This window comes from Argiope bruennichi, chromosome 8 (genome assembly GCF_947563725.1).
Source record: "Argiope bruennichi chromosome 8, qqArgBrue1.1, whole genome shotgun sequence".
Taxonomy (NCBI): Eukaryota; Metazoa; Arthropoda; class Arachnida; order Araneae; family Araneidae; genus Argiope; species Argiope bruennichi.
Genome location: NC_079158.1, coordinates 73,649,363 through 73,669,113, shown reverse-complemented (window position 1 = coordinate 73,669,113; position 19,751 = coordinate 73,649,363). Strand labels below are relative to the sequence as shown.

Here is a 19,751-nt window from a genome sequence, read left to right as displayed (position 1 = left end):
TTTGCTTCTGATATCCAGAATTTTCAATCAAATTATTTGAAACTTACACAATAAGTGAAAATATACGAATATATTACTTTGTTTAAATCTATACTTATTTATTATAAGATGAATGTATATGTATGTGTATGTGTTGGCACTCTACAAGTCCGTTTAGCTGTAGGTCATTTGACCTAAAGTTATTTAACTTGACGCATGTATACCTTGACGTCGAAAACGTGCACCTCGGTGTGATTTTTTAAAATTTTTTTAATTAGAATCCTAATTAAAAATTAAGTGAAATTCCGGCATTTTTTTGCGATATCTTCCGAAAATGTAACCGTGATTTTTACATCAAGTCAAAGTTAAAAAAAAATTATATTTTTAATGACAACAATGTATAAACCTTGTTAATTTAATATCTATTTTCAATGAATTTTTTTAAAAAAATTAATTATATTTTAAAACAATTTATTTTCCACAAAATAAAAATAAAATTTAATCTTACGAGCACGTTTTGAGTGTGCAGGAGAAAATAGCTTTTATCAGCACGTTACCATCACGTTGACAAAAACTCAAACTGAAAGATTAAATTAACTCTTACTGAAAACTAAATCTAGGAAAGTTCAATGTTCAGCAAGTGTTTGTATGAAATAGAATAAATATAAAATATGATATTTTCTTAAAAACAAAACCCTGAAATTTTTTCTCTGACATTTTAAAATGTCTGTATTATTAATTCAGTTTTATTTAAGGCATAAATAGTTTTATATATATAAGATATCTACTCTAATCAGGGCCTAACAGTTTATTTCTAAAACTTTATATATATCTAATAAAAGTGATCTAAATGAAATAAATAATTACATTTTATGTAGTTTGAATCAATAAATGTTCTGATGAATTGCTAATTTCAATTTTTAGATAGATTCTCTATTCTGTGAGTCACATTGCATAAAAGATTGTTAGATTGCAGGAAATGGATAGATAAAAGAATTTCGAGAATGATTTCATTTTGCATTCACAGCGAAAATTTACTTCGGACACTTTATGCTGCAAGATATCTGGAAAAACCTCTCAAGACAAAGGAATGTAAATTACAACATTGATAAAGAACTATGATACAATATGATAAGATCGGCAAAGTTTGTTAGAAAAACTTGGAATCTCTCTCTATTCATAATGCTTTAAAAAGGAAATATGACATAGGTTCGTTGATCCTTAATTAAAAGAATTGGGGAAAAAAATTGAGAAATATTGACTTTTGGAGCAATAACATGAAAGATAAAAATATGTAAAAGGATTTGCTTAAACTGATTTCTGTCAATTTTGTTACACAGGCCATATTAGTGATAAGAAGTGCTATCACAACTTTTAGAGGATACTTTGTTCTAAACTTGTCCGAAGAACAGAAATTCATACGACGAAGTTTTGGATAAATTCTGCAATCTCTCATAACTATTTAACCTTTTTGACTCGTCTTTTTCACGATTAAAATTTTAAATCTTATGTAAAAATAGTCACTTCTACGATTGGCCATGTAAAAGTAAGATTTATTTACCCAATTGTAAATTGGGTCTATTGGTTATGGGTTCAGTTTTGCACAAAAATTATGCAAAAGCGAATTTCCGAAGGTGGTTCTGAATTTTTTTCCAATTATAGAAGTTTATAATAATACTTACAAAAAAAAAAAAAAGAAATATTACTCAAGTATACAGATATCCGGTGTGTGATAAAATTAAAGTTACTATCATTTTATTCAATTACATTCTATGAAATTTTGCTACTCTTGGATATATGTATGTACTAAATTCATTTTATTGCATGTTTGAATGTGGCCTTTGTTTCTGCACAAGAAAATTTGTAAAGTTCTAAAATTCATATATTTTTTCTTTATTCGATATTTTTTTTGTTTGAATTTAATTTTGTAGTTACAGTTCTTTGATCGATTTCTTTTTAGATTATCAAGTTTTTGATTATTTGATATGTATATTTGATTGATATTTCATTCTAATGGACCTATTTAATAATTATATTATTCACAACAAGTTCACTTCGCCAATATAATTTTGTTACTTATTTTACATCATATTTGTTGCATTCGCCACAGTAATTGTAAGATTATAATTGATATATTTATATTTATCACGTGACTATGTCTTACACTTGAATTGACCGAATTGATACCTAACAATCAAGAGTGTACTCTGGAGAATCAGAATCTCTCGCAATTCAGAAGTAACTAAAGAAAGCATGAGTCATTGATGCTGTGTTGGAATTAATAATCTGACAATTACTGCTTTATTTCTTTAAAATATTGCTTTTTCCATTATTTTAGTAATCTTAATAATACTTAACTTTTATCCTCAAAATAGGGCTAATATAAATGCAAATGTTTAATGTAAGAACACTTTTTAAATGTAAATTACATATCATGAAACGAAATCTCCTGAAGATTTCAAATTTATGGTTAAGTAGTTCTAAATTCCATTTCTATGTATTTTATTAAATAGTAACTCTTTTTTGTTGTTATCTAAAATGTTATTTTAATATAAGTGTGGTGTGCAAATCTTAATGGAAACCTGGTTATCCTGTCAGGGAGCAAAAAAAAAAAAAAAAAAAAAAAAATGCTGTGCACATTTTCTCCAGGGAGCAAAAAAATTGCAATTTTTATTAATGATATCGAACATGTAGCATCTTTTTTTGCTCTTTACCTTTTGTTTAATAAATAGACTTTACAAATAAGTCACATTTGTTTTGCTTCTGACTTTTTATTTTCCTGAACTTGCATTATCCTTAATTTTTGGACATGAGTGTATTTAAAAATTTGAAAATTAGTTTGTTTTGTTCCTAAAACATATGATTCGCTCAACAAAGATAAAGAATTTTATTATCTGCCCTTATGCATAAAATTGTTCCATGAATGAAAGAAAAATATGCCATCATAGCTTCGCTATGGGGATGCCGAAGTGTCACGAACTCTAATGAAAAATTGGTGTGGGTTTTTTATTTTCGCTTTTGGCAACAACAGATCTTTTCGATTTATTCTTTTTTATCCTTCCTTTTTTTCTGTTTACTTTTTTCTAAATGACTTTTCTTTCTTTTTTCTAGATAAGAAAAGAGTGGCTATTAAGAGAGAATATAGTTTTTGGAAAATTAAATGTTATTCGTAAACTCTTAGGCAGAGGAGACGAATGATCTTACCTCAACAGCATATAATGATAGAGTGAATGAAATATCTTATGAAAAATGTTGGTCATGATGAATATTGCTTTGCATAGATAGGGGAAAATAGTTGTAATAAGTACAGAAAATTTTAACCAGGAATTTATGAAGATCAAATCATATTTGTCCACATATGATTTTCTTTCCGTGGATTCTTTAACGAGAAAGAACGAAAAGTACGGATCTCATTTGTTGTTTTCTAAAACATTTTGAGTTATAATAAGACTAAAAATTATGCTGAATTAGTTAACAGTGTATTCAACAGTTTTATTGACCGTTGTTGTATTAGTATAAAAGTTCATTACTATTATTTACTAAATATTTACATCATTTCCGTTAAAATCTTGTAATATTAGTGAAAAATAAGGTAAGCGATTTCATCAAGACGCTAAGATGATGGAAAATTAATGCATGGACAAATGGCTTGCTTATATTATGGCAGATTACACATGGAATTTGCAAAGAGTCTACAAAAATTGTCTCAGGAAAGTAGTGATAGAAAGCTTTTGGAATGGAACAAAATAACTTTAACTTTTGTTTTTATTGGATTATTTTCATTTCTAATTTTTACTTTAATCTATACGAAGCATTTTAATTTACAAAAAATAAAAACATGAGATTTTAACTAGTCTCAGATGTCCCTGAATCCAAAATATGCATTTCTGGCATTGCGTCTGTCTGTCTGTGAACACGATTACTTGAAAACTTTTCGAGATGTACCGCTGAAACTTGGTATATACTCTGGTGTGCAAAATTTAAGCAACAATGTAAATTTTAACAGGTAACCATTAAATTTCAGAAAAGGGGGTTATTGCGATCAGTACAATAAACACGTAGTACAATGAACACAAATGTCAGGAACAAAAAAATCATAGGTGACGTGAGTGTACGCAAAAAGTGTACAGTAGGCACGCGCAGCTCAAGACTACAAGGAATGGAAGGACGGCGCAATTAAAGACATTCGCTGCAAGTGCAAGTGAGTTCGTTCTGAAATATGGTTAGAAGAAAACACCTGGACGACTTCACACGTGGAAGAATGATCGGAAAGCTGGAGGAGGGGCGTAGTTTGACCAGTGTAGCTGAAGAGTTCGGAATCAACAAAAGTGTCGTTTCGCGCGCTTGAATAATTTTCCAAACCATAAGTACAGTTTTAAAAAGGTTGGTGGTGAAAACCATAGGAAAACAGCTGTAGTGGATGACCGATATATCGTCCTGTAGGCGAAAAGAGCCCGATACTAGTCAGCAAGTGCCACTGCTCAGTAACTGTGTACAGCAAAAGGGCGACAATTGTCGCGGTTTACTGTGGTCAGACGCCTCCACAAAGGTGACTTATTCGCCCACCGTCCTGAATGCTGCATCTCTTTGAAGGTTGACCATCGGTGGCATCGTTTAGAGTTGTGTAAGGAGCAAAAAAACTGGACATCTCATCAATGGAATTGTGTCCTCTTTACGGATGAGAGTCGTTTCAGTGACACAAGTGATTCTCAACGCCATTTGATTTAGAGAGAGGTCAGGACACGATTTCAGCCCAGTGACAACACTGAAAGAGACAGCTATGGTGATCCTGGAGTTGTCGTCGGAGAGGCATTATGCTGAACTGACGGACTGAGCTCCATGTTTTCGACGGAGGTTCTGTAACCGGAAATCGCTATTGTAAGGAAGTGATCTTTCCCCATGTGCATCTGTTGCGAGGTGCTATTGGACCAGACTTCATAAGCAGTTACTGGAAAGTGGAGATATCACTCGAATGAATTGGCGAGCATTCTCTCCTGATTTAAATACCATAGAACATGTATGAGGTGCTCTGGGGAGACGCCTTGCGGCACGATGACTTCCCTCCTGGGAACAACCCAAAAACTGAAACAGATGCTGATTGAGGAATGGGCCCTCTTATCTCAATAACTGTTGAACAATCTGGTGATGAGTATGAAGATACGATTCGAAACAACCACTGCAGTAAGGGGAAGGCATATCCCATACTAAGAAACATCTCCTTGTTATTCTTCCTCTTGGACAGACAATCATGTGTAGCGATACTATGAATTCAATAATGTCTTTTTTTGTTTGATTCCATATTATATGCATTGTATTCATTTTTGCACAACTATACTTTCATCATCGTTTAAATAAAAAAATTCTGTCTCTCATTTCTGAATTTCATATCTCTCAGATGATTTCTCGTGGAGTTACGGTAAAAAAAAGCACCTGTTGCTTCAATTTTGCATACCACTGTAGAATTACCATCAAAGTTTTAAATTTCAACCAAATTGTGAACGAAATCCGTCTAAGAAGGTGTTTGTCTGGCAGTTAGTACAAGTGAATTCGATAATTACAAAACTTAAAGATCTAGGTAGATAAAATTTGGAACAAAACACTGTTTATCAAATTTTGAACCAAATTCTTCAAATGGTTGACTGTCTATCGATCTGTACATTCGCATGCAAAAGTAAGTAAACGCAATGTTTTAAATCATTGAAATTCATCTTAAGACTACAATTGTAGATTTGCGTTATATTATATTTAGGTATCAATCAGTCAACAAAAAAGTATTCAAAATGCATATTCTGACAATAGATTTAATAAAAATATTAGATTCACATCAAAAGTCTATATTTTCTAACAATTTCTCACCAATATCATGCAAGGGACTCGTGCACTTACCGAAGGCCCTAACATTTATGCGAAGGAAGGGAAATGAGATCATTATTGAAAAATATGCAAGAAATTTTCGGTGAGACCAGTCTAGCTATTTAATCAAAGTGCCATAGCTAGACTGGAATGTTACTTTTTGTTCCTCTTTATAATCGAATAGAATTTTCACAATATTTATTAAGGAAATGGTTTTAAACTAACTCATACATTCTAATTCTAATTTAATGTATAAGCGTAGAATAAATACTACTGTCTTATTTCGCAAACAAGAAGAGATGATCAGAAAAAATGATGTCATATTTATTTCAGTGCATAAAATATACATAAATTCAATCGAAAAATCCAGGTACTAAAATATTTGTCCATGCTATTTGTTGTGAATATCATTTTTTTTGTTTTAGTTAAAATAGAAGTAAATTAATATTTTAAATAAACCATTGGAGTTTCGTTTAAAAAAATGATATTTCGCAAATATGAAGTTGTAGCTTAAATTTGATTTCAAAATATAAAATTTTCCAAAATTACTCCGAGATACCTAAATCTATACAAATTCATATAATGAGGTAGAAAAAAAAAGCTGCTATTTTTTTAAATGAGTTTCATTTGAATTATTTATTAATTTTGAATTAGTTTTGAATGAAATATGATTTCAAATTATTTTTCTTGATTTTCTTCTTTATCTTGGTTTCCAACAGAAAATCTTTCTGAAAGAAAAGATAAATTCATATAGATGTCTATTAATATCTCATCTAATTTCCAATGCAATACAGCAATTTAATTTTTACATGGGGAGAAGGTATGCCCCCTTTCTTGTTATATCTATAACAGCCCAAATGTGCATTCTACATCAGTCTTAGGCCACTCCATTTTATGCATTAATAAACTATCTTTTAATTAGGATTTCTTTGTTTGGTAATTTTCATAAATCAGTGAAGATTATGGGACAAGCAAGAGTATTTAAATCTTTTGTGAGCCTAAAATTTTTCTGCTTTGTCTGTGTCTTAAGAAGCATTTCTTCATAAGTAGATTAGTGGATTACTGGTTGGAAATATTTAAAAAAATAATCTGTATCATAGCGAATGTGTTTTAGATGACATATCGGTTCGAAATGTTTTTCTGAATTTTCTTCTTAAGTTAGGCTTCCACCAAATGATTTTTCTCAACGTCTTTTCACTGATGCCAACAAAGGCCCACACAGAAACACCAAGCCAGCATCCCATTAGACCGCCAATGTAGCTGAACAGTTCCCATTCCTATGTTGAAAAAAAACAACAATTTAGAAATTGGGAAATATTATGGAATGTATTTAAAAATACTTTCATTTTGTATTAATAATGATGCAAAACAAATTAAAATATATTTCAAATTCTCAGATGTAGTTTTGAACTGTTTAATACCTTGAATCTAAATCCCATATTAGTTTAAAAAGAAATATATTGCTTATGAATTTTGAAATCCAACTATCTAATATAAAAATACATTTTGTATAATTTATATAAATGTGCATAATTTGGTATTGCATTCGTATTTATAGAATATTATTATCCGAGGAAAATTTTATTAATAATAGTTAGGGGTGAATGTTTAATATATGAATATTATTAAAATATTTTGAATTTAAAAGTTACTTTAAATATTTTTGAATTGAGTTTGATTTAAGAAAATAGATTCCTTTAGCTTAGAATGTAAAAATGATTGTATTTCTTTTTAATTGGATTGATTAGTGATTAACTAACAAATCAAAACAATTTCGTTTTGGTTTGATATAAAAAATTATAGCATCTAGATTTTTATTTTATCAAAACATTTTCGTGAGATCTTTTTCCCAACCTTCTTTTGAAATTCTTATTGTTAGCATATTTTGTTTAAAAATAAAAATATGAGAAAACATATTTGAATGTGAGATCCATATTATGGTTAAAGTGTTTATTAATGTTTTTTTTCTAAAGTTATTAAGCGATAGTAATTTTAATTAGAAATACCCAAATAACTAAACATGGAAATTTAAAATTGATGAATTTATTGGCAAGTTCATCAATTTTACGTCTCAATTATCAACATGTCCTTGTAAAGAGTTAAAAAAAGTAAAATATATATATACACAAAATAAAAAAGAAAAAGCGTCTTTAAAAATTACAATATAGTTGCCAGAAATTTTGACATAATGTAATTTATTTAAAACTATAGTCATAATCTAAGATTTTATGAATAAAAACAAATTCATAAATTATTTTTATTTCAGAAAAAAGTTATTAACCTAAAAATTATAATAATTTTTAATAACTTATTTTTCACAGCGTATAAAATTCGTTTCTTAATTAATGAAATCTGTCTCTAAAAACATGTTGGATATTGATGTTTACTTTAATGCTGTTCATTGCTTTTGTACATTCAGCCTGAAATGTTTTTGACTATACATTACTTAACATTGAAGGTAATTACTCACATTGTACAACGGCAGATGTGATACAATTGTAACATCGCGATCTCTGATATAAAGAACAACTCCAATTCTATCCCTGAAAAATAAAGAATATTATTACATGAAGCAATTTTAAATTTTAGATTAAAAAAATCTTTTTTAGTTTGAAAATTTTCAAAATATATAACTGGTTATTTTAAAATGTAGTTTAAATAAAGTAATTTTTTATTCATTAGTGAATTTCAATTGTTATTTCAGATGAAAGTAATTATTTATGCAGTTTGTTAAATATTGAAAGAAATGCTCAGAAATGGGATGAAACACACTTTAATCATTATAAAAAAGCTCAATGTGTGTGTGTGTATGAAGATTGACGCTCTACAGGCCATACCGTTCGATCTACAGCTACCAAATTTGGCATGTGTACACCTTGGATGTCCGGAACGTACACCTCGGAGCGAGTTTTTTGAATTTTTTATTAGAATTTTAATTAATTAAAAATTAGGGAAATTTCAGCGTTTTTCCACTATAACTTTCAAAAATATTACAACACAAAATTGAATTTTATATTAAATTAAAACTTAAAAAATTATCTGTTAAATGATACCAGTGCTTTAACCTATAAATTAAATTTCGAATTTTAACGAATTTTTAAAAAAATATTTTAACCATATTTTTCAATAATATATTTTGCTTAAAATAAAATTTAATCTGCATGAGAGCACGTCAATGGGGGAAAAAAATCAGCTTTTATCGGTGTGTTTATCATCACATTAACAGAAGTTCAAATTAAAAAAATAAATCAACTATTACTGCACATAAATATATATGAGTGCAATTTTCATCACTTGTCTGTATGAAGTGAAAAACAATGTGAAATATGATATTTTCTAAAAAGTAAACACAGGAAAAGTTTTCTACGATCTTTTACAATATCTATATTATTAATTTAATAAGACAGTTTAATTTAAGGCAAACCTGGTTTAATATATATATATATATATATATATATTTAATCACTCTAATCAGCACCCATCAGTTAATTTGGGGCATACATCTGCTAACAAAATGGTCTAAATGAACCAGAGAATTGTATTTTATGTAACTTGAGTCAATTAATGCTCCGATGAATTACAAATTTTAAATTTTCACATAGCTACTCTGCCCTTTGAATCATATTTAACAAGATATTCTTGAGACATATTTTAAATAAAAATTGTTGAACAATCAACTAAATCAATGATTAAAACTGAATAATATATGAAATTTAAATAGCACTCTTTTATAAAAACTGGCTATTTTGGACCATTTCATCGACCGTTTCAAAGAAAATAAGCCAATCTTCTGCCAGGGTTTCTCGACAATGATTGGCCTATGATTATGAAAATGTTAATTATTCTAAAATTAATATATAAAAACTTCATAAATCGATCAGATTTGATTTGCGTTAGATGATTAAAAACTTTTTAAGATTCGTTTCTAGCTGAAGCCCAAGAATGAAGATATTTTTATTACAGTGAATAAATTTCGTGTTGCGAAAAGTTTTGACAGGCCAGCTTCCAATTTATACTTTTTCTGATGTGGATGAGAAAATTTTTTGACTGATTAATAAAGAATTTTAATTTTATTAAAATTTCTCAGTAACTATAATTAAAAAAATTTTTTACTCATCATAATTAAGAAATTATAAAAGAATTTGTTTCCCACAAAATATTTGGAAGATTCTGACGTTTAGTTCTTTTTCTTTAGAAAGTTTTTAAAATAATTTTCTTAATAGTATATTCAAAATCTGGTTTCATTTCCAGTTTATTTCCGAAGCATCATATTATTTGTCCATGAAAATAAGTGATGGCGCATATATATATATATATATATATATATATATATATATATATATATATATATATATATATATATATATATATATATATATATTGCAACATTTGAAAATATTTTGCTGGAAAATTTGGTCAAGCTCAAATATTTAATTAAGAATAATAAATTTCCTTCAAAAAATTCTATTCGCATTAAATTAACATTTTTCAACCTTATCAATAAAGGCAATCTTTTAAATGGTTTTGGTTTTCTTACGATAATTCAATGGGCAAGAATGTTAATATTCCAGCTGAATGTTAAATTAAAATTATTCGCAAAAGGCTGCAAGTAATAAAAATAAAATCTTACCTGACTGTATAAAACTTTCTGTTCTGAAAAGTAGAATAATACCATATAATTGATGATGTAAATTCGTGTAAATGCGTTAGATGAAATACTAAACATCTTAAAAAAAATCAAATATTCCCTTACCGAAAACGGCGTAAAAAGCGTTTCTTTAAACCTGTATGTATATTTCAGTTTCCTAAATGAAAAAAAAAAATATATATATATATAAAAGAAAAGTTTAATTACAGCGAACGAAAATGTGAAAAATATAAAAATGAATAATAAATAATATTGCTTTAAATTGTGAATCTTACATGCAACTTGGTTTGCAATTTTCTTTGCAGAATTCAAGACTTTTCTTAAATTCTTCATCATAACAATGAGGTGTCCCTAGAAAAAAAACTTATAAATTATTCATTGATTTGAAGAAGTTAAATTTTTATTAAAAACTATTTTTACTGGGAAATTATTATTGAATTTTTTATCTGTTTATTTCAAATTGCAGTTCATCAAATCCTTTAAGAGGGAATTCTGTGGGCAACGAAATGATTCATCTAACTGATATTCATAAGTGTTTTTTATTTCGCTATTCTATATAGAAGTACATGGTCTTGTTTAAAGATTCATTCCTATTGATTCAATTATCATAAACCATTCTATCATTTCCAAGGTATTTTCTAACGAATTCATAACTTTTTAGGTTGTCAAAGATATATTAAATTTCAAGCCATTTCTTATTATTTCATAACAAGATTTATATTGTCATTGATTTTTTTGGAGTATAAAAATTATATTAAATAGACATAAACTGTTGTATTGGAAATTAATTCTCCCAGTTCAACAATTGCAAGAATTGTATGCATTCGCTTTAATTGTTTGATTGTGTAAATTTTTTTCGATACAAGCACTCATCAATGAAAATTTTTAAATAGTATTTTCAAAGACATTATCAATATATATTTTAGCGAATTGAGATGAGTGAGGATAGAACATGGGCCCTTGTGGCTCGCAGTCCAGTAACATAACCAGGATACATAAGCAATTACTCGTGACGCATAGTGGTTAACTGGCTTATATGCTATTCACTACAGACTCTCCCTCCACTGAGTCGATCGATATGATTGTTGAGTGATGATCTATTTATTGACTGTTGAGTATAATGCGCCTGTACCCATTTGAGTAGCGCCAAGAGTGTGTGTGGGTGAATGGTTGCTGATGCTGCGTCAAGTGAGTCTGACGACTTTGGGTTGCTGCGGCCTTTTGGTGTTGCTGCGTCAAGTGAATCTGACGACTTTGGGTTGCTGCGGCCTTTTTGTGTTGCTGCGTCAAGTGAATCTGACGACTTTGGCTGCGTGTAGATGACTCCCCAACAGCTGTGCGAAGGTTGAAGGTATCACGTCCGGGTCACCAATTTAGCGAATTGAGATGTGTGAGGATAGAACCTGGGACCTTGTGGTTCGCAGTCCAGTAACATAACCAGGATACAGAAGCAATTGCTCGTGCAGCATAGTTGTTACATGGCTTGTATGCTATTCACTACAATACTTAATAAGTTCCTTAAACACTATTAGAAATTACAACTTCATTAACTTACCTTTCGGACATAAATTTTTCCACTTATAAGAAAACATCGTCAGATACTTTTCACACCCAAGACATTGTACACTATGAGCTTGCTCACAAAATTCTCTACACATCTGAAAGATAAGAAAGAACTGTGATTGGTAAATCATGTATATGATTTCAAGAGTGACTGAAAAAATGTGATCTAACTAACTTCCTGTGACCGAGGCCCAGTTTTATTGTTCTTTTTCCATAAGGCATCATAATCGGTACAATTAGTAGCATAAGGATGTGGAAGTAGATATTCCTCTTCCTGAAAGATGAAATTGGATTTAAAAATGCTAATAATTATTTTCGTAGAAATAAATTTATTGCAAAAGCATTGGTGAAATTAGTAAATAATGATAGTAAATGGCCTATTTTAAATGAATTGAGATTTTTTGTACACCTTTTAAAATAGAGATAACTGGCAAGAATGAGAACAAAGCATAAATATATGTAAAATGATTTCTTACAAAACGAAGAAATATCTCGTATTTGTACCCGCTTCTTAAAGCGTGGCCATACTGAATAGGATTTTCCGGCACTAAAGGAGAGTGGATTGAGAGGAACACCTGGGATTCAACCCAAGGATAGAGCGTCTCTTCTTTCTCTTGAGTCATGATGGCTATTATCATAGCTTGAAAGAAAGAATTGAAAATATTTCTTAAAAAATAAATATAGTTCAAAATCTTAAATACAAAGTTAGAAAAAAAAATAGTATCAACTCATCTGTATGGAATGGTTTTCTTATTAAATTGTTATGTTCTTAAATTATTGATTGCATAAATATGACTCCACCTCTTTTTAATTTAAAAGAAAAAAATATTTGTTTGTCATAAAATTAAATACTGATTTTTGTTCAAAAATATTTCGTTTCGGATATTATAGCATTTTTCCATCTTTCGGGCAACAAACGAATTCTGAGAAAGCAAACGTCTGGCTGTTCAGATGCAATAGATTTATCAAGCCATTTTTTTAATCTGTGTGGAAAAGGAGCCGCTCTCTAAAAAGGGCAATATACATGGAACTAAAAAAAAATAGCAGTGTGAAAGAGCAATATCTGGTAAATACGGCATGTCAGGCAAAACATTCCAGCAAAGTAATTCTAAATTTTCTTTCGCCGGTATAACAGCATTTGGGGGAGCATTGTCTTGGTGTGTGGATGGGTGTCTTGTGTGTGTGTGTGTCACACACACACACACACACACACACACACACACACACACACACACACACACACACACACACACACACACACACACACACACATCCATCCCATCCCATTAGGCATAATTTATGTAGAAGCAAGAATCATCGCCGAGGTAAGTTAGTCCACGATACAAGAGAAGAGCGAAAGAGCGCGAAATATTTTTCGCCAGTGATTTTATACTATGAGATTCTGATAGGGATTTCTTTGATATGTGTCGATTTAGGTAAGAGAAATATAGGTATCTTTTAAAAGATTTGCTTAGCATGACATATTTTTATCTCTTCATTCGGAGCGTGGGAACTTGCTGATTAAAGTCCTTTTACAGAGCTTCTGTAGGATTAATTAAAGAAAAAAGGGGGAAATTGTAACTGGAAATAATGTGGCCATTTTAGCAAGAAGTTATTATGTGTTAAATTAAGATAAAAATTCGGAAATTAATTAGAGATTAAATTATATATATATATAGTATATATATATGTACACACACACTGCGTAAAAAAATTAGAAAGACGCTAGATAAAAAAAAAAAGGATTTTTTTTTATTTTTTTGCAATTATTTTTATAAGAATTATTTTTTAGATCATTCGCCAAAAAAAATCTGAGTATCATTACCATGATATTTAAAAATAAAGTATAAATGACAACAAAAAGGGTTTCTTTCATTTGAAACCGTGTAAAAAAAGTAGCAGAACAGTTATAAAAAAAAACAAAATATAAGTGGTTTTAGTAAAGAGTACTCTTTTCATTAGATTTTATGACTTCGAATATTCTGTTTGGAAGTGAATCATGCAAAGATTGGATTCCTGTTTAACAAAAATTAATCTACGAGGTATTTAATGCCACTCGAAGCTCAGAGAGCGATTCAAACTGCTTCCACCAGCGTATACTCTTCGAACAAGTATTGCCAGACATTTTCTACTATATTCAGAGCGGGGCTTTTAGCTGGCCATGGTAAAATCTGCAGATTTTTTGCAGTGAGCCAATTTTTAACTCCCTTTACGGTGTGGATTGATTCTCCATCTTGTTGAAGCATCCACTTTTCTCCTCCTAATTCGGAGAAATGAGGAAGAAGCTCAGAATTCAGAACATTAATATAGTCTGTATACTCCTGCCTAGCATTGAGAATGACCAAACTTGTTCTTCCTCCATAACCAACTGCTAACTAGACCATCAAACTTCCTCCTCCCATTTGTCTAGAGTAATGTTGTTCTGCATTCTTCAGACAATGCCAATAGCATCGATAACTGTCTGGACCATCTAAGTTAAATCTCTTTTCATCTGAAAATATCACGAAGACCATTCTGTGGTCCATGACATGTGTTTCTGAGCTCAAGAGAAATTATTATTAATATGTGTTTGTTTCCGCTTTGGATGATGCCTCCATTTTTTGTAAACGAAACTTTTGGACGTTTGGATGTAGTTGTATATTGTTTGCTTGGACACATGAATAAGTCCTACTTGATTTCGAGCTTTTGCAACACTTCCACTACTCTTTTTGACCTCATGTGCAAGTTTTCTTTCATTACGAGTTTTTAGGTCTAACAGTCTTCTTTCTTATTCCGTTTCTGTATGGATTTTTAATAAAGTTAGAAACCGTAATTGGGCTGACGTGCAGTATACGAGGGATCTCTCTAATACCTTTACCTCATTTTTGCATGCAACAACGGGATCCTTTTGAAAAACTTTTAAGGGTATACCTCTAAGCATTCTGAAATGAAAGCATCAGTGAAAATTTTAAAGAAATATGTTTTTTCTGAGGAAAAACAGTTTAAAAAAGTATATACTTACTGTTTTACTCGTGCACATTCCATCAAATAAAAAAAATATAGTAGATGTCCTTCTACTTTTTTTGCACACTGTAAATCATATATTCTCATTGTTCTAGTTATAAACAGTGGTAGCTGTTTCATTTTTAAATGAAAAAAAAAACATTGTTAAATGAAACCTACATAGGAATCTTTTAGCCAGAATAAAAATATAAAAGAAAATTTACAAAAAATGACTGTCCTTCTCCTTTTTTCATGCAGTATATATATATATATATATATATATATATTGGGCATTGATGAGCTATGTCACCAGGACGCATCATTGTTTTCAGTTGCTTAGAATTTTCGTAATGAATCCATTTTTTTCTATCACATGTGACAATACTATTCAGAAACTCGTTTATTTTCTGTATTTTAAGGAACAGTTTGAATACATTTTTTCGATGTTCCATATCCCTTTTCCTCAATCCACATGAGACACACTTTGCTTCTGAATAAGGCCAAATGCATGCAGACGTTGTGAATGCTTGGTTGGTATAGCAGCTTTCATATAGCAGCCAGTACCGGTTGCATTTGACAAGGATCTTCACCATGCAATTCTTTCAATCTTCATCTTAGATTTTTTTTGGTGGTTTCCCATGCTTCTTATCACCCGTATTGAAATTAATATTTTTAAGTTCCCGAAACCAGTAAAAGGTTTTTTTAAAGGTTATTTTCAAACCTTTAAAATACAATTTCCCATATTTATTTGCAAGTAATAAGTACTACTAAAGCCATTTTTTAAAACTGGCGAAATCATATTTATAAAACCAATATATAAAAATTTATTATATCAAAAAGTCATTTGAAATAATCATACAAAAGTATTGTTAAATGTCTACAAACTCTACTGCTATGAAAATATAAGGCTTATATATTTTATAAGAGAAAATAGCCGGACAGAAATTTTATATCTGTTAAAGTTGCCATATTAGTCTCAAGGAGTATCGTGAAATTAGGATGAACAACAACATGAGCTTTTGAAGTAAGTTATCATTATATTCTTATGAGGGACCGATAAATAATCTTTTGCTCTACGTATTGAAAAGAAGAGTAGTAAAATTAAAGCCAACATAAGGATTTTGAAAACAAATTAGTAAACAGATTGGTTATATTTTTAGAATTGGAATAAAGAAAAATAGATTGCAACACCTGCCAGAACAAACTATTTATTATTCTATAGAGTATAAATTTCTTTTTGTTTGCGCAATTGTAAATGGAAATTAAAAATTTAGACATATCATGATTGCGTTTTATATCTTCATCATATCGGCAACTAGAGAGCATTTTTTTAAAAACAACAGTTGTTCTGAAGAGATATGTCATCTTCTTCTCATAATTTTTAGAAGAGATTATCACGTTGTAAATGCGCAATTGATGATTGGAGAAAAAAGGCAATTTAAAACTTAATGGAAATTGGAATATTCGAAACGAACTAAAAGAGTTTGCTAGTTTTTCAACAAATTTAAGAAAAATATTAATGCGATTATTAATACGAAATTTAAGAAAAAAAATATTAATATGAAATATTAATACTTCGGAAATGGCTATTTGATATTCATTCATGATGTTCAATAAATGATGTCATGATAAATGTAAAATGAATCGCGCCAATACAAATTGCATATCATAATTATATAAGAATGTTATTACGACATGAAATCTCATTACTTTTAACGCTAAGAACAATTCCTTTGCTTTGTGAATTTTTTTTTGTATTTTTGCTTTACATTTTCTTTAATAAAATAATTTTAGTTCTACAAGAATTTTCATTATGTTTTTCATAAATGTATTAGGGACTTTAGTGTTTTAAACATTTCCTTGAAATTTTTAATGGAATATTATTTTTTGATCAGAGGGTACATAATTCTATATAGCATTTGGATTATTCCTTGCTTATTTTCCTTCTATCAACAATAACTCAAATTTCTGGACATAAATGGACCATAAGTTAAAAAAATGAAATACATATCTAAGGTAATTATTATGCAATTTGCGATGGAATAATTTTTTAAATATTTGAACATTCTTTTAATGTTGTTCACCATGAGGCAATGTTTCGACATTTTAAGTTAATGGAGACTAAAAACAAGTTTTAGGGTTGTGGAATGTTGCCAATTCATAATCAAATAGATAGTGGGCATGGATAAACTAACTGCCCAATTGTAACACTTCTTAAAATTGACTGAATTCAATAAATTGAAAGAAATAAGCGATAAGGAGATTTTATAAAAATAAACAAACAAAAAACCTCTGACAAAATAACTAATAACTGATGGTAAATTTCAGATATGATTGCATTTTTTTCTGTAAAATGAATAATGAGTACACATTCGGCATTGATTGAATTATACTAAATTCAAATGCTTGAATTGGCTTTATTATTTATTAGGTTGTTACTTACTATCTGTATCAGTTGCACCCAGTTTGTTAGGTTCTTCTTTACTGAAGATATGAAGATTATAAGAGTAACATCTTGCATATAAAGCGATTTCCAAAGAGTACACGTAAGTTACCCTCCACGTCCTGAAAGATAAAAGAAGGGTACAAAATAAGAAATCACATGATTATCTGATATTTTGCATAAAGTCATATTATATTGCAATCATATCAGTCATATCATATTAGTTTACAATTAGAAAATAGGGCCAGAAATTTATTTAAAACTAAAGGGTTACACCCACTGCTCATTACACTCGCCATATATTTATGCATTTCTGCTGGTAAAAAATTATAAATACATTCATTAAGGAAGAGTGGGGTGGGGGGATTCGGCATATCTAAGAGAGTTTTTTAATAATAAATTTAGTAAGGATTTTTCACTGACCAGTTTTAAATATTCTTTTAGTGCTACCATTAAGTGTGAAGTGAGAGCAATTTGTTTCTTTTTACTTTCTCGTATCCGAACTATAGAGAAAGTACCATCAAAAAATTCGAATCCGAGATTTTGACGAATCTCCACGTTTTAGACTGCCCTGAGTTCGAAAAACATATTTTTGGAAAATGGCCGTCTGTCTATCTGTGACAAAGATAACTCAAAAACTCAAAGACAGATGAAATTTGGCATCCAGGCTTTAAAACCAAATTTGTAGATTTCTATCGAGTTTTGAACCAAATCCATTCTGAGGAAATATGTCCCTCCTGCTGTTCGAATACAATTTAGCATGATAACTACAAAACGAAGAGAGCTAGATATATAAAATTCGATAACAGATTTAGAATCTTTAACATAGACGTCTACCAACATTGGATTGAACGTCTGTCGGTCTATACTTTCAGAAACATACAAACGATCTAACTCAAAAACGAAATGACATAAATATATCAAATTTGGTAAGTGATATTGTGACTTTCATTGTCGTTCTATGTCAAATTTTTGTTTTAATCGGTTGGAAAGAACGCTTCTGAAAGCGAAATTTGATTTTAGGATACTTTTGACCATATGCTAGAGATTAATCGCCAAAAAACTCGCCAACGATGGAACGATAAATTCTGTAAAAGGGCTAAATTCCAGTCACAGGTTGATATTTCTTAGCTATGGTACCTCAATGCCATGCAAGACGTTCACTGGAATAACATCTTTACTAGAGAGTATGCGAGATAGTTATGGGAAGACCACTACCGCTGGTTTGTTTTTGTTACTTTTTTCAAAATAATCAATTTTAAAAAAAAAAGTTTCTTTGCGTTGTTTCCGTTTATGGCTGGTAATTCCACGTGTTGGTTGAGGGAATTCCATGCTTTTGCCTTTGAACTGAAATATTATGAATTAGAAGTAAAAATACTATTTTTTATGAACTCTAATGGGTACAGTTCTAGAGACGGGTACCATTTGGCGATTTCCCGCCAAATTTTTCTCGCCAAGCCCCGCGGACGCTGTAATCTTCAGAATTGTATTTCTCAATATTGACTGTTTTCCAAGAGATTTTTTTCTGAAGATTACAGCGTCCTTGGGGCGATGACAGGAGAAAAATTTGGCAGGAAGTATACAAAAAGAACAAAAATAAGAATAATTATATTTAATAGAATATTATAATATTATATTTATATTCAGAATATTATAGAATAGTAGAATTTAGAATATTATAATTATAAAATAAGAATAATTATATAAGAAATAATTAAAAATAGCACAATTTGAACAATGTTAAATTTAAAAAAATGCACAAAAATAACAATACAAATTTTTTTAACTCACCCGATTTAACGATGTGAATTGCGTTAATTTACAATAATGCCCTTCTCTTCTACAAACCTTTCCTTTCTGTTAATACCATATCCTGCCCGCATTCACCACACTTCCATCAGCAATTAAATCCATTTTCATGCACCATTCAACACACGCTTTCGCTACCAAACGTTCTAAATCGCAAAAACCCCTCAATTTAAGGGATTCCTCATTTGTCACATTCATACCAGCCATTTTACACCAGAAGAAAAATCGACGAAAGTAAGAAAAAAAAAATTTACAAGCAGAAGAAATCCAATCGTCAATTAATTGAAGAGAAAATCTTTAAATTCCCCACGAAAAGCTGCCAGCACAAGAGAAATCGAAGAAAGTAAGAAAAAATACGTTACAAGACTTTGGGAGCAGTAGAAATTCCCCGCGAAAAGCTGCACTTATACCTAATTGGTTGATATTCAAAGTCAATTCATACCTGATTAGTTTATAATTACATCACCCCATTCT

At 29.9% G+C, this 19,751-nt stretch overlaps 1 protein-coding gene across 1 annotated transcript; it reads right to left on the bottom strand.

The window, feature by feature from the left end:
• Window positions 1-6,926: 6,926 nt before the first annotated feature.
• On the bottom strand, window positions 6,927-19,484 carry LOC129980668 (uncharacterized). Its single transcript, XM_056091049.1, has 10 exons — window positions 19,336-19,484; window positions 17,469-17,590; window positions 12,520-12,683; window positions 12,219-12,317; window positions 12,036-12,138; window positions 10,756-10,831; window positions 10,586-10,637; window positions 10,463-10,485; window positions 8,303-8,375; window positions 6,927-7,109 (listed from the first exon to the last, which is right to left on the bottom strand). Exons 1-10 carry the CDS (start codon window positions 19,482-19,484, stop codon window positions 6,927-6,929), a joined length of 1,044 nt encoding a protein of 347 aa, XP_055947024.1.
• Between the last annotated feature and the right edge of the window lie 267 nt (window positions 19,485-19,751).

Excerpts from the sequence above, each read along its gene's own strand:
- LOC129980668 (XM_056091049.1), bottom strand. The coding sequence starts at position 19,484 with ATGGCTGGTATGAATGTGACAAATGAGGAATCCCTTAAATTGAGGGGT. Across the intron at positions 17,591-19,335 it reads GTGAATGCGGGCAGGATATG|GACGTGGAGGGTAACTTACG; the intron begins GTATTAACAGAA and ends TTTATCTTTCAG. Across the intron at positions 10,638-10,755 it reads AATTGCAAACCAAGTTGCAT|GAAACTGAAATATACATACA; the intron begins GTAAGATTCACA and ends TTTTTCATTTAG.